The sequence below is a fragment of the Jaculus jaculus genome, chromosome 15 (genome assembly GCF_020740685.1).
Source record: "Jaculus jaculus isolate mJacJac1 chromosome 15, mJacJac1.mat.Y.cur, whole genome shotgun sequence".
Taxonomy (NCBI): Eukaryota; Metazoa; Chordata; class Mammalia; order Rodentia; family Dipodidae; genus Jaculus; species Jaculus jaculus.
This window is the reverse complement of record NC_059116.1, coordinates 10,287,427-10,311,599: the sequence shown is the minus strand read 5'-3', so window position 1 is coordinate 10,311,599 and position 24,173 is coordinate 10,287,427. Positions and strand designations below refer to the sequence as shown.

Below are 24,173 nucleotides of genomic sequence, written 5' to 3'. Positions count from 1 at the left end.
GTAAAAGCCTGCTGCATAGTGGTGCATGCATCCGGAGTTTGTTTGGAGTGGCTGCAAGTCCTGGTATGCCCATACTCTGTCTCTCTTTCTCTCTCCCTCCCTCTCTCTCTCTCTTTCACATATACAAATGCATGTCATCTCTCTGCTTGCAAATAAATAAGTAGAATATTTTTTAAAAAAAATACTAGTCTGCTACAAGTTGACATTAGGAACCTTGAACACTTTGGGATGCCAATGAGAGCCAAGGTTACTTTCTTCAGCCCACAAAGGGCCTTGCAGTTTCTATAAAAACAAATAAATAAATAAAAGGACTGGAGCGATGTGTACCACAAGATTTTCCATAGGCTTTGAAACACTCAGGAATTGCAGAGTACTTGACTAAATTGGATATCTCCGTAACTCAAGTTAGGATCCAGTGATCATTTACAGACTCTCAGATTTGGAGGAGGAATGGAGCTGCCATGAAACACTGTGCGTAATTTACCTAACACTGTATGCCATATACGCATAGGCAATGAACTAAAAATTCTGCTACGTGTTTAAACGGGATGGCAATTTACAAGGTATGTTTTTAATGCTTTCCCAATTTTCATCCTTACCTGCACTTGCTTTACAATCATGTTGTGCTTTATTTACTTTCACTATTTTCAGATTCTTTTTCCAGTTCTGTTGCTTGACTCATCTGGCTGCGCAAGCTGCCTAACAATTGAATGCTAAAGGTCATGGTCCAAATGGGATGACCTTCCACTCTGCTAAACAGAGATAGTTCATTTTCATTACCAAGGGACTCTATATTTGGCAGAATGAGTGACAATGTTACTCTGTGATCACTTGTGAATATTCACAGGGTAATAAAAGAATTAGTTCTTCCTGCTTCACACAGTCTCAACTAAGCTCAAAACAAGTAATGATGCCTTCATGATTGAGTTCTCACACCAAGCAAATATCCTTGCTTTTATTTATTTTTATTTTTATTTTTATTTTTATTTTTTTGGAGCTTGTTTAGTGACACATTTTGGTAACTGAGTTACGTTTCTGGTCATGGTACTTAAAATGCCTGAGATATAGTCCTAAATACTATCAGAAATTCTTAAGGACCAAAAAGATAATATTTTCAACAGAAGAGAATTGTGAGAAATGTGTTTGTGTTAATCCCGCTTTATCAGAAATGAATCATTGTGTTTTGCTTGTAAATTTACAGTTAATGAACTCACAATCTCTATTAAGTAAGGTGTCCTTAAACAGAAGCAGACATTGAAAAAAAGGTTAGAGGTGCAGGAATTGATGTAGATAAAGGAACTAGAGTCTTATTTGATTCTAACTTGGAATTTCCTCTAGGAGAAATGGTTCAGGACTTGTCACTCCTCTCTTCCTAGGGCCTGTGCCAAATAAATATATATATAAGGAGAGCCAACTATGTAAAAAGTAATCTTGAATCGACTAGGAAATTTTGTTTTCCACTTTAGCACCAGTGTAAGCTAAGCATTCTACTTATATCTACAAGCAGAAATAAACAACAGAATAATTAGACAGCAAAGTAATTTGTTTATTATTATTATTATTATTATTATTATTATTACGGTTTTTCAAAGTAGGGTCTCACTCTAGCCCAGGCTAAACTGAAATTCACAATGTCCTCTCAGGGTGGCCTCGAACTCATGGTGATCCTCCTACCTCTGCCTCCAGAGTGCTGGAATTAAAGGTGTGTGCCTCCACAACTGGCCATTTGCTTTATTTTTAAAATAATAGCTCTCCCTGTTAAGTGTCAGTTAGCTATTACAATGTGACGAAGCAAGGGCAAGGGATAAATATAGATTAAAAAGGAAGGGAAATGAGAAAAGTGAAAGGAAAAAGATGTTGAATTGTATAAAATATTTTCTCTTATGCTGTCACCTTTGCAAATACCAATTTGCAACCATATTATCATTTTCTCATGTATAATCGTGACACCAGATTTGTTAAGGTATGCCACATGTAAGTGTATAAATGCTTAGAGTGAAAACAGTGATCTTCATGATACTTGTATAAAATTGCATGTGTTTTATATCTACGCTGAAGATTATATGTGTTCTCTTTGATGGAAAAAATAGTTCCAATTATCTCATTTATCTGGTGCTAACTTACTCTCTGTTGGAGAATCTGCTTCTCTTTTTCAGGTAGACTTAGATCCTAAGGATAGAGCCTCCCCATCATACCTCAAAAGGGCTAAGACTAAGAACAACTGGCGAAACAAGCAAAGGTGCTGTTTTCTTGGTAAACCAGGTATCAGCACAAGGGTGAAGGAGACCAACACAGAGAACAATCAATTCCTACCAAATCAAAGATCCAGAGACCCAGAGGCCCCCAACACCTCATCACTAAAGCAGACTAAAAATGAACCCAACATGGCTCAGAGAAATTTTGAAGAAGCCGGGGGGGGGGGGGCAGAAAGAATTTCAGAGCCACATGTTGGGTCATGATATGCAGAGACATTTATCTTACCCATAACTGTGGACTAACTTCACAATGCATGACCCATATACCTCAACAAGTAGGGGCCAGGGGGAGGGGTAGGACATGGATGAGCCTAACAATGGTAACAAATTGACTGTATTTGCTGACAAAACTAATTAATAAAAAAATAAATAGTTTGATTGAAAATAAGTTGAAAAATATTCAACATATTGTGAGTTGAAGAAAATGCTTTTCATCTCAATCACGTTTTATCATCTACTAAATGTAAACAACACTGGGTAAGTATAACAAAAGAAATACATACAAAAAGAGAAAAGGTGATATGGGGTCATTTCCATTCAAGTAAACTGAAAGATTGCCATAAATCCCTTTCCTGGTGATTCATTGTGAATTGTCTGATAATCTGGCCATTTTCAAAAGACAAGGTAAAATTCAAGCTTGATATTATACTATTTATAATAATTACCCTCTACCATGTCCTATCTTTCTGTCTTTGTCCTTTTTAACCCATCTCTCTCTACTCCCCACTCCTCAATCTTCCCAAATTCTGAAAACAAAGAACAGGATACTCTCTACTTCTTTGACACATGTACAAATGCACTCAAATATCAAACTGAAACAAGATATCTAAAATTATTTGTCAAAGCATAAAATTCAACAAGATGTCCCTTCTAAAATACTGAAAGAAGCAAAATCATTGCAATTCCAACACCATCAGGAAGATTGACTTGTATTTTACAGAGCCATTGGCTTGCAAAGAGTGTTCATAAAGACAAGATACAAAATTCCTCTGAAGTTGAGACCATAGCTGGTGTGGTAGGATCAATGTCAGAAATTTGGGAAGGAATTTTCTCTTATTTGTCTCTGTACCATGATTACAGAATTAAAAGTGTGGTAAACAAGGGAAGTGATGGTAAAGAATTTAATGAGGAACTCATTCCCAATTTTGGGAAATTATAATACTTCCCTTGTGTTCCATAAAAATTATAGTGTTTTTAAGCTTCAGTCTCTTAGAGCACACAGTTTACATAAGCAATTGTTCTTGAATTCATGCCAATTCAAAAATATTCACAATGATGGATTACTTGGGAATAGCAATAAAATAAGTTTGCTCCATGCTGAGTTCACGTTTTGTTTTTGTTTGTGAGCCACTTGTTATTTGTATAAACTAAGGACCACAGGACTGAGGAACTAATGTGGCACTGGCTCTCGAAAAAAATGACAATAGTCATTTAGACATGATTATCATGTTGTTGAAGGAACTCACTGACTCCCTAAAATACGTCCATTAAAATCACTCAACAGGTGATTACATACCTCAGTGAGATATGATCGAGAATGAGGCATATTAGCTCAGAAATTAGCTACTCTGCACTGACACTGTTAAAGAGACACCCAGCAAAGCTGACAATTGCAACTGTTACAACTCATGTGCACTTTAGAAATATGATCAACTGGATGGGTATGGTGGCTCACACCAGCACTTGGGAGGCTGAGTTAGAAGGATTAAAATGAGTTTGAGGCCACCCTGAGACTACAGAATGAATTCCAGGTCAGCTTGGGCTACAGTGATACCCAACCTTGCAAAAACAAAACAAAACAACAACAACAAAAAAGAAGATCAAAAAATCGGGGCTGGGGAGATGGCTCGGTGATCTTTAAAGGTACTTGCTTGCAATTCTTGATAGCCCACATTTGATTCTCCAGTATCCATGCATAGCCAGATGTACAAAGTGATGTATTCATCCACATTCTGTTTACAGTGGCCAGAGGCCCTGACACACCCATACACACTCATTCTCTTTCTTAAATTAATAACTAAAAAGTAAAAAACAAAAAAAAATTAAAGTAGAGCTACTCAAAAATCTAGCCTTTTCTGGAGGCTAGTTATGTTCCTACAGTACATAGAAGAATATATGCGTTCTTTCTAGACCTTTCACTAATCTGATGGACAGCACAGAGTAAGTGGTAAGAAAGCACGTGACTCCACCTTATCTCCAAAGAGCTTCAGAGGTGGGAGCATCATCATATCCCCTCAGCCAGATGCTTCCTCTTTGGGTGGATGAATACCAGTTTATCCAATTCTGTTAGCTGTATTTGCTGCAGAGCTGAACCTCTGCTTTGTTGCTATTGGATAACCCTACTGCCAACATCGTATGCCAAGTCCCCTGCGAGATGTGGGTAAGGTGATCATGCATTTCGTTTAGCATTCAAGTGTACACAGCTTGTTCTGCATAGGGTACAGTCAGGTGACATGCTTGTTAGAATGAAAAAAAAAAATGGCAAAGACAACTTGGTCTTTGTCCTGTACATGTGTACGTCAAGGAGGCTTTATGCCTTTGGCAACGTGCCCTCCCTTGGATAACTAATTTTTGCATCATGCTTTTCATTTTGCTCAAACTAAAAAAGAGAAAACAATAACCTCTTGTTTTCATTTCCTCTCTATGTTTCATTAAGTATATTTTAAAATACCTACCTATTCAATAAGCTCCTTATTCAGGCCTTTCTTTGAAGCCTGACAAAATTTCCCCTTTACAAACGCTACACACCACTGTGTCAACATGTGGGTAAGTTCAGTGGAATTGAAATTCTGAGATTTCCACTCTGATGGGATTCTACTTTTCTAACTATTAAAATTTCTTTCTTTCTTTCTTTCTTTCTTTCTTTCTTTCTTTCTTTCTTTCTTTCCTTCCTTCCTTCCTTCCTTCCTTCCTTCCTTCCTTCCTTCCTTCCTTCTTTCTTTCTGTCTTTCTTTCTTTCTTTCTTTCTTTCTTTGTAAGCAGAGAGAGAAAGGGAGAAGAGAGAGAAAGATAGAAAGAAAGAAAGAATGGATGCACCAGGGCCTCCTACTGCTGCAAATAAACTCCAAATGTGTGTGCCACTGTGTATCTGACTTAACTTGGGTACTGGGGAATTGAACTCTGGTCATTAGGCTATGCAGAGAAACACCATAGCCACTGAGCCTTCTCTCAGCTCTACTTTTCGAAGTTTATGAAATCATGTAGAAAATTTATTATGTTTGTACAAGTACTTAAATTAAATGAAAATGTGTTGTACTTTTTTCTCTTAAAATGTCAGAATTTCGCTATTCCAGAAAGGCCATAAAATCATGATTGTTTCTTCATATTACCTCTTGCACAAATAAACCTGCAAGTTAGGCGAGGCAATCTAGTTTCTGAAATCATAGTTTAATAAAGTGCAGGATTGGTAAATCCTGGCAATAGGGTTCAGTCTAAGTCTGGACTAAATGAAGCTATGACCTAAGTCATGATCTTAAAGAAACAGGAAAGAAAAGAAAATTAACTGGAGACCAAAAAGATTATCAAGCAATCACCTTTATCTGGTTCCATTAGGCATCACTTTTCTTCAGTAGCATCCTAATGGCCCTGGAATCTCTTGTCTCCTGGGAAACTCTGAGAGATTTCATTATCTTTCAAGATTAAAGAGGCTTTGGAAAATAGAAATATGCTTGGGGTGTGTGTGTTTGTGTGTGTGTGTGTGTGTATGTATATATCACCCATTTCTTCAAACCGAAGATTTGAAGTGCTATTTTAGGTAATTCGAAATCTGGTTTGTTTTTGAATATAAAAACAATTAAAAGTACTACCAAATTATGGATGTTTTACATATGTATTACATATCAGTAATTACCAAAAATATTGTCTAAATATGCATGCATAATTTCAAAAATATTTACATAGCACATAGTTTCTGACCCTAATCATTTGCCCATGAAGATGGCATGTGTTTTCCCTCTGTTCAAAGTATTTCATTCCAAAGATGTGGTTAAAAATTTGACTCCCACATGTGGAACAGGAAAAGCTGCTTCAGTGTTTCTTTATTATAGGTGGGAGAACAAGAAAATGCATTCTAAAACCTTCTCTGTGGTTGGAAAGTGTGCCAGTGTGATGAATTTTGCTTGTGCTCATCCTCATTTTTCCCTTAGTTTTTGGAAAATACCTCCCCATGGGATGATTTATAGAAAGGAGAGATTGAATTCAGAGCAAAACCTATGCTCCACAGTTATTAGGAGTAACAGCCCATTTTTATCATATGCTTTCCTTTTTTAAAAAAAATTATTTATTGAGAGAGAGGGAATGGATATAGGTGTACCACAGACTCTAGCCACTGGAAATGAACTCCATATGCGTGCACCACCATGTGCATCTGTTTTATGTGAGTTCTGGGGAATTGAACCTGGGTCCTTAGGCTTCACAGGCAAGCACCTTAATCACAAAGCCATCTCTCCAGCACAACAAATGATTTCTATGTATCACCTGTAAAGTACTTCTTAGTCCAAACATGAACTGCTTTGCATAATGCCTCTTATTAAAGTCTTTTTATATAGATGAATCTGAGCTGAAGGATGTCAAGGAATTAATCATGTTGACATCCACCCTCACTGATGCCTGAGAATGAAACAATTAGAAGTTTTCTGGGAAGCTGACTTCCCTCTCAGTGCTCTGGCACAATCTCCTAATTCATTGATGAATACGACCTCTACATGTATTCAAAGATGGTCACATTCCATGCTGATGGCTGGAATGCTTCTAACTCCACAAAGACAACAAGACACACACAGCTTCCACACTGTTTAAAGGTTATACAGAATTTCAACATATTTTATTTATTTATTTTAATGAGAGTGACAGGGAGAGAGAGACAAACAAAGAGAGATGGGGAGACAGAGCACATGGGAATGGTGGGGCCTCTTGTTACTGCAAATGAGTGCAAAATGTATATGCCAGTTTTTGCCTTACCTAAGTAACTGCGGATTGAGGCCCACTTCCATCCATGATGAAATATAGATAATTTTTAAACAGAGCCAGAACATCCATAGGAATTAAATGGAGAGTGAGTTTTATGATGATGCATTACTAAGGTCAGGTCCTTATCTCCTTGACATCACATCTTTCTATAAGTCTAGACTGACCTCGAGTTCATGGGCCCAACATGGTATGAGTCACAGGAGATGTTTAGAGAGCCTCGTGACAGACCTTGGGGAATCTTGCTCATTTGCTTCTTTCAGATGCTGAACCAAGGAAAACTGCTGCTATGTGCTGAATTAACAATGTAGTAAGTGGCATCTCTGCTCAGAGGAGAGAGCCCACGTGATAGTTTCAATGCGTGTCTCTGACCAACTCGGGTGTTTCTTTTTATTATTTATTTATTTTTTTATTAATTACTTTTGTATTCAGCAAATACAGTCAGTTTGGTACCATTATTAGGCTCATCAGTGACCTACCTCCTCCTCATTGGCCCCTCCCTGTTGAGGTATATGGGTCATGCATTGTAGAGTCTACAGTTATGGGTAGGATAACTGTCTCTGCATATCATGACCCAACATGTGGCTCTGACATTCTTTCCGCCCCCTCTTCCGCAAAATTTCCCTGAGCCATGTTGGGTTCATTTTTGGTCTGCTTCAGTGCTGAGGTGTTGGGGGCCTCTGAGGCTCTGGCTCTCTGATTTGGTAGGAGTTGATTTTTCTGTGTGTTGGTCTCCTTCTCCCTTGCACTGGTATCTGGTTCATCAGGAAAACAGCACCTTTGCTTGTTTCTCCACTTTTTCTTAGTTTCAGCCAGGGCCCTTTTGAGGTGTTTTATTAAAGCTTGAATCCTGGGTCTCTAGCTGCCTGGTTGAAAGAAGTGTCACTGAGGGCAAATCCTAGGCTCCAGCTCTAAGGTGAGTTTGGGGATGAATCTCAATTCCAGCCTAAAAGTACACAGAGAGGCTTTGAGCTCAGGCTGTGCTGGCTCTTGATGCTGTGTCTCTGTCTGGATTTATGAATGGGAACCAGATTCTAATGCCACTTGACAGAATTTCCCCTGCATCTGTAAGTTTCAAATAAATCCCTTCCTCCCATGAACTGTGTTTGATTTGGATATTCATCCCAGCAACATGAAGCTCACTACAATGGCCCACAATCTCTAAATACAGTTATTTAAACTTCTTAAATGCACAGGGAAGACTGAAAAACCAGAGAGAATGATAAACAAAAGGAAATATCACTTTGTACAGAGAAGTTTTCAGAGTTCATAATGTAAGAAGAGAAAATGGAATCTTCATTAACTTTTTTTTTTGAGAAAAGCAATTTTAGAGAGATTTATTTTGACTTTCACAGATATAATTTATTTTCACTATTGCTTCTTTTCAGCATAATCCTTAATTCTATCTTATTGTGTATATTTAGTTTCATCACCATTTTTATGACTTATGATGTTCCCTTTGAGAAATTATCATAGAAATAAAATTAATAATGAAGTAACTAATGTATCCATATTTTACAGTGTTAATACCAGGGCAAAATTCATATCAAGTATCAAGAAAATAATCTTGGTTTCTCTTCCTTGAACTGCACAGAGATTATTAAAGATTGTGAAAACTCAGTCCAGGACAGTTCATCAAATCATGTCATACATGAAATTCTTAAAATCAAGCCTTAGTTGATCTTTAAAAAAATATTTTATTTACTTATTTATTTATTTTGAGGTAGGGTTTCGCTAAAGCTCTGCCTGACTTGGAATTCACTATGTATTCTCAGGTGGCCTCAAACTCATGACAATCCACCTACCTCTGCTGGAATTAAAGGAATGTGCCACCACGTTGGCTCTTTTCTTTTTTAAATTTTAATTATTTATTGCAAAGAGAGAGAGAAAGAATATGAGAGTAAGAGTACCAGGACCTCTAGCTACTGCAAACCAACTCTAGATGCATGCACCACTTTGTGCATCTGGGCTTACATGGGCCCTGAGGAGTTGAACTTGGGTCATTAGGCATTTCAGGCAAGCACTTTAACCACTGTCTTTTTTCCAGCTCCATTTTTTTCTTTATTAAAGTTTTGTTCTTCCTTTTTTTTCCTTCTTCCTCCCTCCCTTCCTTCCTTCCTTTTGAGATAAAGTGTTCTATAGCCCACCCACGATTGCCTAGAATTCCAGATCTTTCTGCTTCCCAGGTGCTGGAGTTCCAGATGTGCACAATTAGGCTCAGCTGATGTGGACTGAGGGTGGAACCTGGGCACCCTGCATGCTAGGCAGGAACTCTACCAACCAGGCTGCATTCCCAGCCTTGAGCTCTGTTCTTATAACACCAGGGCTAGCACAGGCGCTCCAGCACATGACTTACCAAAGGCCCTTACTCTGAATATCATCACATAGTACCTGTCTTTTTAGAATATGTTAAATTGGGCATGTGAAAAATATCTGTCTTCAAAAATTCTAATAGGAAGCTCTAACTAAATTCCTAAGACACGTACAGAGTCTCATGGATTTTTAGCTCTCTCTGAACTCTGCACCAGCCACAGGGGAGGGATCGGGAGTATGCTCAGATGCCTCTCCATCTCTTATTTCAAGATGCTCACTAAATTTTAACGACATCTTCTCTTCCCTACAGGCTTCGTTTTTAGCTCTCTCATGCATCCTTCAGGTGTCTACTATATAGCCTTGTGAGGTCAGTGTTATTGTGCCTACTGCGTAAGTAAGTTTACTGGGGAGATGGGCTATTTGTGTGAGGTTGTATCATTTCTAATAGCGGTGCCTATAAGCAAACACAGACCATGTAATGCTGGACTGCATGTTTCTGCACAACTGCCTCTATTTAAGAAATGGACCACAGGCGGTTTGATCACACACTGGGAATTCTGTATAGAGAGGCCTTGAGTCCAGGAAAGTGGAGTTTTAATTCTTCAAGCAACCTTCATAAAAGGGTACTTATCCTTTTTATGAAAGAATTTGATGTTGATAATATTTATATTTACATGTGTGTTATAATAAGAAACAAATAATATTCTTATTGCTAAATTCTAGGACTATCCATTGATTTGGAAAATAAGTAAATGATATTGGATATTACTTGAAGCCTTGGAAGCACCTGAAACTCTTTCATCCTTTTTGTTTGTTTGTTTGTTTGTTTTTCAAGATAGGGTTTCAGTCCATCCAGGCTGACACGGAATTCACTATGCAGTCTCAGGGTGGCCTCAAACGGCAATCCACCTACCTCTGACTCCCAAGTGCTGGGATTAAGGGCATGTACCAGCTCCTTAACTTTCTTTTTTTTTTTTCAAGAGAGAAAGAGGCAGAATGAGAGAGAGTGAACAAGTGAATGGGCACTCCAGAGCTTCCAGCCAATGCAAATGAACTCCAGATGCATGTGCCACCTTGTGTATCTGGCTTATGTGGGTGCTGGGGAATGGAACCAAGGTCCTATGGTTTTGCAAGGAAGCACCTTAACTGGTAAACCATCACTCCAGTCCTCCTTAACTTTTGATAAGAGGAAAATTAAAAGTGAAACACTCTGAAGTACTGGATATCAGCAATGTGCTCAGAGTTTACAGAAAAAGAAAATGAAACAAAGATTACCATAAATCAAAAGCCACAGACCCTGTGATGAGAGAAACACTATGAAAATATTTATATTGCAGGATATTAATTATTCACATGTTGCTTTGGACCTTACATATCCATTACAAAAGTATAATTGTGTTGGAAATATAACACACTCTCTCTGACCAGGTTTCTGAGCCCTCACTTACTTAGGTATATTTTCCATCATCAACTGTACTCAAGTTTCCCACAGATAATGTAATCAATGGAGAAAAACAGTCTTACTCCCAATCATTACACCCGGAAACTGCCCTATCAAGTTTCTTGAACACAGTTGCTTGGTCACTGGTAAATGTAGGTTTTAGGTGTTAGAATGGTTGACCAAAAGGATGGAAATAAAGCTGTAACCTAATGTAAAGGCCAAAATTTAAACTACATACGAGTATTTAACACTAACTTTAAAATTTACATTTCCAAGGATGTATATGCAAACTTTATTTTAGGCAAGGCTCTAGATTTTTTTTACATACTCTCTATACAATGTGAGTTTTGCAAATATGCTCACATGGCCCAGTGTAGTGATAGTTTTTAACTGTTTCTTTGTGTGTGTGTGTGTGTGTGTGTGTGTGTGTGTGTGTGCATGTTTATGCATGTTCATGTATATGGGGACCCATATGAGTTGTGATTATGCACATGTGTATGTTTGGAGACCAGAAGTGGACACTAGGTGTGTTGTTCAATTCCCTTCCACATTGTCTTATGAGACAGGTTCTCTTGTTGAACCTGGTGTTCATCTACTTGGCTGGACGAGGTAAGTGGGAAATCCTAAGGCTGCTCCTGTGGCCACTCCCTAGCAATGGCATTGCAGGCATGTGTGGCTCTGATGTGGGTGCTGGGGGTCGGAGCTCCCGTCCTCGTGCTTGCATGGCCAGCACTTCAATGACTGAACAGTTTTCCAATCTCTCAACTACTTCTTTTCTATTAAACATTTTAACTGACTGATAAAAATTAGAGATCTTTGTATGATTCCTTTTCTTGGATATAATTAAATTGAATCCCACTGTCTAGAGCACACCAGTTTCTACTTCTCTTGAACAAGCAAGATATAGCAGTTAACCACTAAAATCAGCTCTGTTATGATTCATTTCTGAAAATTATGTAAAATCTGTCAGGGATAAGAAAGATGTGAGACACGGAACTAAAACTCTAGGATATGTTAAGGGGAAGAAAATGGCACTTTTTATCTTATTTCTTCTTCATTCCAAAGAACCAAGTGAAGAATATATAATCCTCCCATACATATTCGGCTCTACTGTGGACCCTTAATGACTCACTCATCAGGAAAAAAAAAAAAAATCTAATTTAAGCATGGTTTGACTAATTTCACTAGTGATCATCACGAATCTTTCAAACTCACATCTGTTGAACATTATGTTATGTGTTGGCCAAATTTTGTTTGTGTGTTTCCAGCTAAATACCTTAAAACATGTCAGCATTTTAAGGAAGGAGATGAGTAAACATTCTAGGGAAGCATTCTTATCAGATAATTGGACACTGTTTACACACACCACTTGCTGGGATGATGTTAATCATTTTGGTTCTGGTACTTTAATTACCCTTTCCTGTAAAGCAGCCACATCTTGAGAAATTACCCTCTTGCATTTATCTTCTGGAAGACAAGATTTCTAGACTAACTAGAAATGTAGATCAGCCTCTTCATACCCCTTATCTTTTAGGTCTTTTTACATTTTTTTTCTTTGTGTGGCATCAGTGCAGAAGACATTTCTCCAGCTATTGCCCAGACTACACCTGGCTGAAACAAACGCTCCATGAAATCGTGAAGCCACTTATCCACTATATTTCCTTTAAAAAAAAAAGTAGTTGTTTATCTTGTAAAGAGAGCAAGAGAAGCAAAGAGACAGAGGTGGGGGGAGGGGGCAGAATGGGCAGGCTAGGGCCTTCAGCCACTGCAAAGAAACTCCAGAGGCATGTGCCACCTTGTGCATCTGGCTTTATGTGGTTACTGGGGAATTGAATCAAGGTCTTTAGTTTTGCAGGCAAATGCTTTAGCCACTAAGAAGCTCTCCAGCCCAGCCAATATATTTCTTAAAACGCTATGTAAAATTGTAATCACCATAACGAAACTACATAGTTTTAATTGTAATATTTTAAATAACTTTATTTTCAGTGTTCAGAGGAAATTTGTTTACTAAGCTTCCCATAAACATCAGTATACTCATCTCCCATATTTTCAATATAACTTGCAAATGTCCTCTACACGTATTAACTCAGCTATAAATTACTTAAAATACCTAATACAATGTAAATGGTATAAAACTTGTTGTTAAACATATTGTCTATGAAATAGTGAAGTAAAAATTTAGGTACACGTTCATTACAAGTGTGATGATTATGAAATGTGTTTGACCTATAATGCGTTGAAGGTCCAGATGTAGCATCCATACATATGGAGGATTCAATTAATCAATGATTGCCAACACGTGTTACAATTAACCATTAAGTTTTCAGCTGAATTTTGTTTAGATAGTTTGGGTGAATTATAGCTCTCTCTAAAATTCTTAACCTGCGCACTGGGCTCCCAAAGAACCACATATGTACATAAGGCATTTATGAAGTAGCTAAGATTAAACGAGGCGATAAAAGTTGGAACCTTTACCTGGTAGTCTCATAAGCACAGCCATATCTCTCCTTTGCCTTATGAGGACACAGGGAGATAGTAGCTGTTTTTGTAAGACAGGTAGTGAACTCTCATTGGTCACTGACCCCGCTGGCACTTTTAACCTTGAATGTTCCAGCCTCCGGAGCTGTAAGAAACATTTCCTATTGTTGTTCAAACAAAGTCATCTACCATTTCCTTATGGAAGCTTAAAGAAACCAATATTGTGGATTTTTCAAACTGAGATTGGTTAGCCTTTATTAGTATCAGTATTAAGGCAAGCAGTTGCATATTTGAGGATTTAAAGAGAAATATTTCACACAAACCTCAAGTATACTTGCTAGCTCTTCCCAATGACTGCAATGCATATATTCCTGCTTACCTACCTGCACGCATACTGACTACTGTTTTCTTATGTTTAGTTGCCAATGTAATTATTAACTCATCTATAGTATCAATCAGATTCTATGTAACTCCAGGCTTTGTGAAGGCGAACTTTCCACCGACCATGAAAGAGCCCAAGTGTACGCTCTGGAAAGGTTCATTAGAGGGAACTGTACATAATGTATTTTACACATTACTTGTAATTGTACCCAATGCTTATATTTTAGCTCTGTGAAAAGGAATACTTGGTTTTATGTTTATATGCTATAGCATATACCATATAGAATTGTAAATGTCTATTATTTTCAAAACAAAATTATAATGGCTAAGTATTTAAGAATCAACTGAACCATGGAGGGGAATATGCTTCTGTTTGCATACGTAACTTAGGGGAAGCTGCTGTTTTTCTCTTTAGATCAATACAACACTTTCTTGGAACCCTGGACTACTGTGATTATCACACAGTTCAGGGGGCTAGAGAGATGGCTCCAAGGTTAAGTGTGGCTTCCTGCTTATGCACCAGGGTCTGAAGAGGGCTGAGTCTGCCCATATTCAAATCTCCAGATCCCATGTAAAAATAGCCGGGCATAGTTCCATATGCCCCTAACCCAACTCCCACAGGGAAGCAGGGACTCACGAATTGTTGGAGCCCCACAAACTCCAGAAAAGAGTAGAAAGAGACACTAGTTCAAAACCAGGACCAGGCAGAATAATGATGGAAGGGAGCACCCAATGTTCCACCCTGGAAAACACAGGCAAGGGACCCCTGCTTCAGATAAGGATACGATGCCCTGAAATGGTACTAAGATGGGCATATACAGCACACACACATACACATAAATAAAAAATAAGAATAGCATCACACAGTTCAAAAAGTAGAATGAAATCACTTTTCCAAACACACCAGAAATTGATGTACCTCATGGATTTAAATTAGTGCCACATTTCAGATAAAATCACTATGTTACCTCAAGATGGACAATGGATTTACCAAGTAATCACTGCCATCTTTATCAACATAGTGGTTGCCTTTATTCTTATCTGTACATGAGATCAGCAGATTAGCTTACATAATTTATACCTCTTTCAAGATTTAAAAACTTGGGCTGAGGAAATGGCTCAGAGATGGAAGCACTTGACTAGAATGCTTGATGACCCAGGTTCGATTCCCCAGTGCCCACATAAAGCGAGATACAAAAAGCAGTGCATGTGCCTGGAGTTCATTTCAAGTGTCTAAAGGCCCTGACATGCCCTTTCTCTTCTATTCTCTCTCTCTCTCCTTGCAAATAAATAAATGAAATATTTTAAATGATTTCAACACACACACACACACACACGTGTGTGTGAGTGTATATGTATTTTTCTCCCCAGAGCTGATGACTGAAAGATGCAACCTAAACCAAGTATTCAAAGTCCACATCACTACTAAGAAGTCACAGGATCAGGGTGATTGGTATCATTACCAAAACATCAGCCTCTCAAGCTATATTCATTAAAATGAAGTGTGGTGACATTCTCTAAGTGGCTTGTCAAGAATTGTGGCAAAAACCCAGCTATCATGCTAGGTTTGTCAAGTACAAGGAGCCAAGGCATATGAAGTAGTATGATGTTGGAGTGTTTTCCATCAGGAAAAATACTTTGTTTGGATAACTAGAAATTTTTAAACCAAATTTATTTATTAGTAAATGGTCTTATACCTATGTGAATTTTCTATTTTAAGTTTCTTCCAGCAGTCACACAGGAGATGAGCGTTTGGCAAAGCCAGATTTTTGAAACATTACAACTCATTTGTAAGTCTACAAGCACTTCAAAAGTTTAAGAATCTTTTCAAATTATATCTATTTCATCTTCGTTTGACAGATGAGGGAGTCAAAATTTATTGTTTCAGAGGCTTGCTCAAAATAATGGGAAAATCACAACTATAATTTCAGGGTTTCTGCTTACTGATCTTCCCAGTTAATAAAAAATCCCCTAGTAGAATTTTAGGATGCTTTGCCCTACTTTCTGAGGAGATAAAACTCTCTTTTTGGCTTTGATTTGAAGGCTTTCTATAAAAGATGAAATGCATCCTGGAGTTACAGACCCTCATGAAAGCATTTGTTCATGAATCCCCCAGCTCCTTTATTTCAACCACCTCTACAGCTGCAGTCTATCCTTAAACCTTAGCAGTATTCTCTGTCGTGTGGCCACCTGCTCTGCTTATCAGGCAGACTGGGCATTCTATAAAACTGTCCCTTTAGTTTTAATTCTTCAGTCAAGCACAATATCTTTCATGGATTAGGTATTTGATAAGTATTTAGACAAGAAAGAAAAACTGACAGGGTCAGGTTTAACGACATGGGAAAGATTTTTAGGGGACACGACATGAAGGATATTTATGAAAACGAGAATCTCTGGTAATCAACATAATGTAAAATATAATTAGGGCAGAATATTCCCCATGAAAGTCCATGCCTATATATACTTAGACCAGCAAAGGCTAGCTTTAACTAGCACAGGCCACATTTTATTCCTCATTTGTGCCTCTTCTATTGTCAAACGAGTGATAAGCAGAATGTATGTGGACATAAGCGGACATGAGTGGAGACAGTGTCCTACGATGACTCTGATCAACAAGGGACGGGGAGCTTGCAGCTTAACTGGTACAGGTAGGCTACAGTCGAGTATATCGCTGAAACTCCAGTGATTCTTCCATCTGTCACTTCTATTGTTCCACTTGTAAGGCATTTGGGAGTTATAATATGCATGTCTTACTTCAGATCACATTAGAGCTAGCTAGCCATAATACCCTTAAGTAATTGTGGGTTTACATAGATCTAGGTAGCACATTGTGACAGGCTCTATTTTCAATATTATTTTAGAAGACAAAACAAAAAAAATCAAATTATTGATTTTGTGAGGAGAAAATGCATTTAATTTTTACACTGGACTCTTATGAGCCAAAAATAACTGCCAAAAAGTATTTCTACAAAAATGTGAACTTATTTGCATCCCACAGAGCTGATCCATGTCAAAATTCCTGTTGAAACCACTGGGAGTTCCACACTTCTATTGGCAGGCTAGAAGGAAGGAATAAGGGCCCTAACAAACTAACTGGCTATAAAGATATTATGAAAACAGGCTCCTACGAAAACAAACAAACTGTTTTCTCTTAAGATTGGATCTGACTTCAGGGAAGACACATATTTAGAGAATCTTTTCTTTTCCATTTCATTGTTTTCACACCGGAATCTATAAAATGCAGATTTGTTATAATGTTCTTCCTTGAGTAATTAATACTTGAGATTCATTATTTTCCTTTCATATAACTTAATATAAAACTTCCCATCCAAGGAATGCAAATTCTAATACAATTCTTTAATACAACTTATCTCCATGATGACAATTTATTTTCTGGAACAATGGATGCAGCTTCGGTATCAGGGGACAGGGATCTCTTGGCAAGAGATGAAGCTGGCATAGAAGAAAATATATGGACAAGGTTCACCCACACTTTCAGTTTAAAGGGAAGTGCATTCTGAACACAGCGTTCCTATGTATTTGATTTCTGCAGGGCAACAGGTATAAATTCTCCTAAGATGAGTGGGGAAGGAAGGTGAGTAGCATAAAAAGGCAAGAATGATGTTAACAGCAAGGGAAGCCGACTGCAGAAGACGCAGGGAGCACACATCTCCCTGAAAGTAATGGCCTCAGGCTCAGCCATCAGCTGGCAGCCCATTACAGTTAGCAAAGATGAAAGCCATGTAATACAGGGAACAGAGGCTGAGTGGATTTCTAGACTGATTTTTTTTTTTTTTTCAGATGGTTAGGGAACGCTAAGTGAGAAATGCCAAGGTGAACGAAAGGACTTTGCTGGGAAAAGTAAGTGTGATGCCACCAGAAGGGTGGAAAATGTGCCTCCTCTGTCCTGGAAATAGCCCAGGGGTATGGAAAGACATCTACAGAAAACACAGAAAGACTCTTCACTCAACTTCTTCTCCCCAAGTAACAATGACAACAGGGTTGTGGCAGCAGTTAACCCAGCAGAAGGCATACTAGAATGTGATCTGGGTAATATTTAAAGAATCATTGTGCAAATCTTATTTGCTTAAGATTCATAGTTTCTCGATTTTTTTTTTTTTTAACAAAGAAACAAGGACAGCCGCCAGTGAAGGTCACACTGCTGAATGAAATAATCCCAGAAGTCCCTGCCCTGGCAGGTCTTCAAGGACTGCAATAAACAGATTATCCTACTCTGGTCTTGGGACATCAAACATGAAGCAAAATCAGTAAACAGGCTAAAATAATAAAAGTTGAAAGATATATTGTGATATAATTGCATTCAGTATCTTCAAGACCAGATTCCATTTGCCACACAGATATTTATTTATTCAGTTGACTTTGATGACTACATGCCATTAATATGATCCCCCATTTCAAAGGTTTGCGAATTTTACACGTTTTCTGCATTGCTTAGCATGCTCATAACAGGCCTTTTATATAATTAATTTGAACAAATATCTACACTACTTAGAATATAAATAGTGCTTGCTTTCATTGAGGGATCACACAAAAAAATTCACATGGAACAATAAGACTATTCATAATTCTGTTCATTTGCAATATGTAATGAAGTAGAAACATATGTGGAGATTTTGAGTGCCTACTCTCACTAGTTTGCCACCACGTAGTGAGTTATAAAATTGAATTTCTCAGGTTCTGATTTTTATTTTAGAGGTAAGGACACTGAATTGTAAGGATATTGGGTAATTTACCTCATTATACAAACAGAAGGAAGGATCAATATAACCAATGTCAATCGAACAGTCTGTATTTATCAATTATGTCATCAAATAAAACTACAAAGTTTCTTAAAGTTGTCACACCTTCTAATTTTTTCTAAGGATCTAGATCTTGTCATGATGAATGAGTATGACCATTTAGGACTGGTATGCTTATTTTTAACATTTTTATTCATTTATTTGCAAGCAGACAGATAGGCAGACAGGTAGAGTTGGAAAGAGAGAGAATGGGCATACCAGGGCCTCCAGCCACTGCAAACAAACTCCAGATGCATGTACCACCCTGAGCATCTGGCTTTATGTGAGAACTGGGAGTCAAAATAGGGCCATTATGCTTTGCAGACAAGTGCCCAAAACCACTGAGCAATCCCCCCCAGCCGCCCCATATGTTTAATGATCAAAAAATATTTAACATTGTGCAAAGAACTTATTAGGCTCTTTCTTTTATTCCTATGAGAGTATCTGCGAAGGGGTTCCTAAATCATCTGTCCTATGAACACGTATGGTCATAGCCATCATTGACCACAGCCAAACAACTGAACTATATTATATATGCCATGCCCAAGGGCTCAAAAATGTATCAAGCTAAAGTTATTTTTATTCCTGTTCCTGCTCAGAACACCAGCCCAACAAAGGTCAAATCACCAGCGTGAGCCCCCTCCCACCGCACGACTACAGTATTCAAGTTCTGTGCCACTGCTTTACAAGGAGATACAAATTGCTACTACATGTCCTCTTTCTTGTTTCTCTGGTATTTAAATCCTTTCTCTATCTCTCTTGTCCTTAACCTGTATTTTAGTCAACTTCAGGGCTTTAATATTATTTCCAGCCTGATCATTCCAATAGTAACAGCTGTATTGAACTACCAATATCCACCATTCAAGAGAAAAACACAAACTTCCTTTCTTGTCATATAAAATCCATTAAATTAGCTTATGTGATTACATTAATTCAGTACTGTACCATGTCTTTTTCTTCCTTCCTACCTTCTTCGTCTCCCCCCCCCCTCTCTCTCTCTCTCTCTCTCTCTCTCTCTCTCTCTCTCTCTCTCTCTCTCTCTCTCGTTTGTCTGTCTGTCTTTCTTTTGAGGCTCATTTGCGCCAGGTTTATCATGAATTACATGTCTAGGCAAAGATGGTCTTGCACACCTGATCTTCCTGACTCTACTTCCTGAATGAATTACAAAACATATACCACCATATCTTTTGGAAAATAAAAGTAGGATTGCTCAATAATCTTATGCATATTTGCAACTTTCAAAAGCTGAGGCACTTCTTATTGTAATTTTAAATGGACTTCCAAGATAAACACATTCTGACTTATGTAAGGGATGTGTAATTAAAGGAACATTCTGTGTGTGTGCGTTTGTGATGTGCTGTGCATGTGTGTGGGCGGCAAAAGCATTTTGACTTGTGTAAGGGATGAATAATTAAAGGAACATTTTGTGTGTGTGTTTTTGTGATGTGCTGTGCATGTGTGGGGGTGGTTAAAGCATTCTGACTTGTGTAAGGGATGCATAATTAAAGGAACATTCTTTGTGTGTGTGTGTTTGTGATGTACTGTGCATGTGTGGAGGTGGTAAAAGCATTCTGACTTGTGTAAGGGATGTGTCATTAAAGGAAAATTGTGTGTGTGTGAGTAATGTGGTATGCATGAGTGTGGGGAGGAGATGCACACACATGTTTGCACGCAGTGCTTCACGTGCTCATGTGTGACACAGTGTGCTCACCTGCAGTGGGTAGAGGGGACTATGGGTACCCCCTCCATTGCTCCATGGCAGAAGCCCATTTGAGTCACTTAGTGATGCCAGAGATTGGTGAGGTTTTTGTTTGTTTGTTTGTTTGATTGATTGGTTGGTTGATTGTTTTTAACAAGACTCCATGATTCTCCAGTCTCTGCTCCCCACAGGAGTAGGCTTACAGCCCTGCATGGCCATGCCCCGCTGTGTATGTGGGCCCTGGGATATCAAACTCAAGTGGTTTCTCAGGCCTCTGCAGACACTGATGCTTGCACAGAAAGGGGTCCTAACCACTTAGCATCTATACAGCCAGGAAAAGGACATTTTAATGTCCCTAAGAACTCTATTTAAAATTAAGTTAATGGAATATTTTTGTGATATGAAAAGTACCTGTTGGGATGGAAAGATGGGCTAAGTAGTTAAAGGCCTTTCTTTACCAAAGGCCCTAGCTGGACTCCCTGTACCCATATGAAGAAAGTCACAGAGTGGCACATGAATCTGGAGTTCGTTTGAAGTAGCAGGAAGTTCTGGCAAACCCATTCTCCTCCCTCCCTCTCTCTCTCTCTCTCTCTCTCTCTCTCTCTCTCTCTCTCTCTCTCTCTCTCTCTCTCTCTTTCTACCTGTCCTTGTCACAAAACATGGGTTCACCTAGTACATACTGATATTTCATATATCACTTGAATACTATGATACGTTTGTTGAAGAAGGCTTGATAGAAGGAACTATGGATAAAAGAGAAAGGCACTTGGGAGGCAGACAAAGGTAGGAAGATTACTAAAAATCCAAGGCCAGTCTGAGACTATATAGTGAATCCAAGGTTAGATTGGGTTACAGAAAGACTCTACCACAAAAAATGGTGTGTGGGGAGGGGGAAGAGAAGAGGAAGAAGAGAGAGACAATGGCTGTGAAGATTATAAAAAAAAAAAACAGAAAGGGGGGCTGGAGAGATGGCTTAGTGGTTGAGGCATTTGCCTATGAAGCCAAAGGACCCAGGTTCAATTCCTCAGGACCCATGTAAGACAGATGCACAAGGGGCACATGTGTCTGGAGTTCATTTGCTGTGCCTAGAGGCCCTGATGTGCTCATTCTGTCTGTCTGTCTCTTCTATCTATTTCTCTTTGTTTGCAAATAAATAAATAAAATTAAAAAAAAAAAAACAGAAAGGGAAACGTGATTTCTTATGTCATGAAAAAAATGCTATCACTGGTCAAAAATTAGTCCTTCTCTACAGACCACAAATACAATCAACTAAAATCCTCCTGTTTCCCACAAAACACCAGTCAGTATGTAGGCACAATGTAGGAGTGTTATAAAGATGTAACAAATACAATGAAGTGTACTTTACATTCAGTAGATGCCCATCCTCAAATGTATTCGATGGGAGGATCAACATGAGTTTGAGGCCACCCTGAGACTTCGTAGTGAATTCCAGGTCAACCTAGACTAGAGAGAGATGCTACCTTGAAAAAATAAAAACAACAAAAAAAAGTATTTGGTAGAACATGTCTTTAATCCTAGCACTCGGGAGGCAGAGGTAGGAGGATTGCCATGAGTTCAAGGCCACCTTGAGACAAGAGTGAATACTAGGTCAGCCTGAGCTGGAGTGAGATCCTACCTCAGAGAACCAAAAAAAAAATGTATTTTGCACCATTTCTTAAGTTGTATTTTTGTGAACCAAAAAGAAAAGATCAGAAGGGGAAAAAAATACAAATAGGCCATGTGGGTCCTTCCAAGGTAGAGAACTATATTTAGATGACTATATCAGTAAACTACACCATGTATTATGAGGGATTGAAGTAGCAAGCTGGTGAAATGAAAATACATGGGGAGATGTGCATTTCTTCTTGATATGTCCTTTCCAGGAAATCTTTAGCAGGATTAAGAACCAAATCGAGGAACAGAGGACATCTCTGTAAGTGGGAAGAGCCTGCGGAATGGGAACAAGGTGTAATCATAGCAGGTGTCAGTTCATGCTTTTCTGATATTTCTTTTAAGATCAGTAGCTCCTGGAACTGACTTTCCTATCCAAATATTCAGACACAAACAAACTGGGAAAAGAAAATCTCCTTGGGCTACCACTTGACCACCAAATGCATATACTGTGAACTGGATGCATTTGTCTGCACTACTAACTGATTTCTGTCCATGTTCATTGTTTAACAACAACAGCAACAACAACAACAACAACAACAAAAAGAAACTTAAGAAAGCCAAAACTGCAAAGGTTTTTGCAAACAAAATCACTGCATATGTTCATAATTTGGAGTCATGAGGTGGAAGACTTTTCACACTCTTCACAATTCAGTGTGTAAGATATACTCTCAGGAAGGATATATAAGTATCCAACTGAATATGGTCATTATCTACAAATTGTTACAAAGACAGTCATTAGAATGTTAGGTGGATGGAGAACCCACTATCCCATGGTTATTCGTAGATTGTCTTGTTGGAAGAGCTCAACAGTGTGCCCCCACTGTGGTAAGCCACACCTCTGGGACTTATCTATTCATAAGACAAGAACATCACTCCCTGAGTGACAGACAGTCTACTGTCGTGCGTGACATTCTTACTGTAATATCACAGAAGCTTATGACCAAAACATCACCTTTTTTTTTTTTGCAGAAGAATGTGTGTTTTCATAGCAGAAAGGGTCACTTCCTTCGCCCTACCATGCACATTAAACAATTAACCACCAGCAACTTTGAAAGGTCAAGTACCCTACCTTTCCTACATAGAGGGGGTCGGAGCCCATGTATTCCTCCAGCACAAAGAACTGGTTCCACACCCAGCTCCGCTTGGTCCGGGACCTCCCTGACTGGAAGAAGGGCTGGGATCTAGACCTTGGAAGCTCGGCTTGACTCGTCCCAGAAAAACACAGGAAAAGAGCTATCAGCTGTAGAAAATGGCACATCTCCACTTTGCCCAGCTTCATCTCTTTTTTTTCTTCCTTTTTCCTGTGTAAGAAAAAAACCTTGACAAGAGAAAAGGCACAATTCCAGTTGACTTCGTAGCTCTTGCCTCCGGCAGCGTGTCAGCTGGGAGTCCAGAGATAATAATTTGTGGAGTGTTGGCTTGGAGGTCACCAGTGCTGAACGGCCGCTGCCAGCGAATGGTGTAACAGATACCTAGAACAAAGAGACGGGCTCGCGTCAGAAACTAGAACACACAACATGAAGCTTTCATTTAGTGACTTATTAACAAATCTCCCAACACAGTGTTATTTCTGCATTCATTAAAATATTAATTATAAACTCAGAAAATAACCATAACTGTTGCTACAACTGCGAATCACATAAGTACTCCCCTAGAATCACCTTCAGTGCACCATGCAATTTTTAAATCTTCGCATTTCTCTCCTAGGTCATGTCACTTGGGCTGATGGTTTCTTTCGCACACAAATGTGGCAGAGCTTTATAAAGAAGCATTTTAAGATTAGCCTTTTTGTGTATGACACTCACTGTCATACACATTTCATTCACTGGCATTAGGATGCGAGCGAAAAAGCAGGTTAGAGCAAGGATTTAACCAAATGGGACGGACATATGCTGGTCTAAATCTCTTCAGTGAAACAGTAAAAGGAAATAAAACACGGAGCGATTGAAAACCAGCTGAGTGATTCTGAGTCACCGAACACCAGCTGTTTTGATGTGTTCCGATTTAATTGTGATCAGATAAAAAAGCTCAGTGCATTCTATTTTCCACCCTTCAGACTTCTTGCCATGCATGCTCTGAGGCATGATAGTTTGTTCAATCTCAGGTGCTGGATGCTCTACGAATGTTTACAGAACATTCTGCAGTCTGCCTCGTGCATAACATTCACA

The 24,173-nt window shown here is 38.6% G+C and overlaps 1 protein-coding gene across 3 annotated transcripts in view; it reads right to left on the bottom strand.

Moving 5' to 3' along the window:
• The window catches only part of Cdh7 (cadherin 7), a 142,767-nt gene that overhangs the window by 105,819 nt on the left and 12,775 nt on the right, over window positions 1–24,173 (bottom strand). For all 3 annotated transcript variants that reach the window (XM_045135331.1, XM_004654809.2, XM_045135332.1), the window contains exon 2: window positions 23,075–23,477. In XM_045135331.1, coding sequence (XP_044991266.1) covers window positions 23,075–23,284 — 210 coding nt within the window. In that variant the 5' untranslated portion in view covers window positions 23,285–23,477. The remainder of the gene's footprint in view (window positions 1–23,074; window positions 23,478–24,173) is intronic.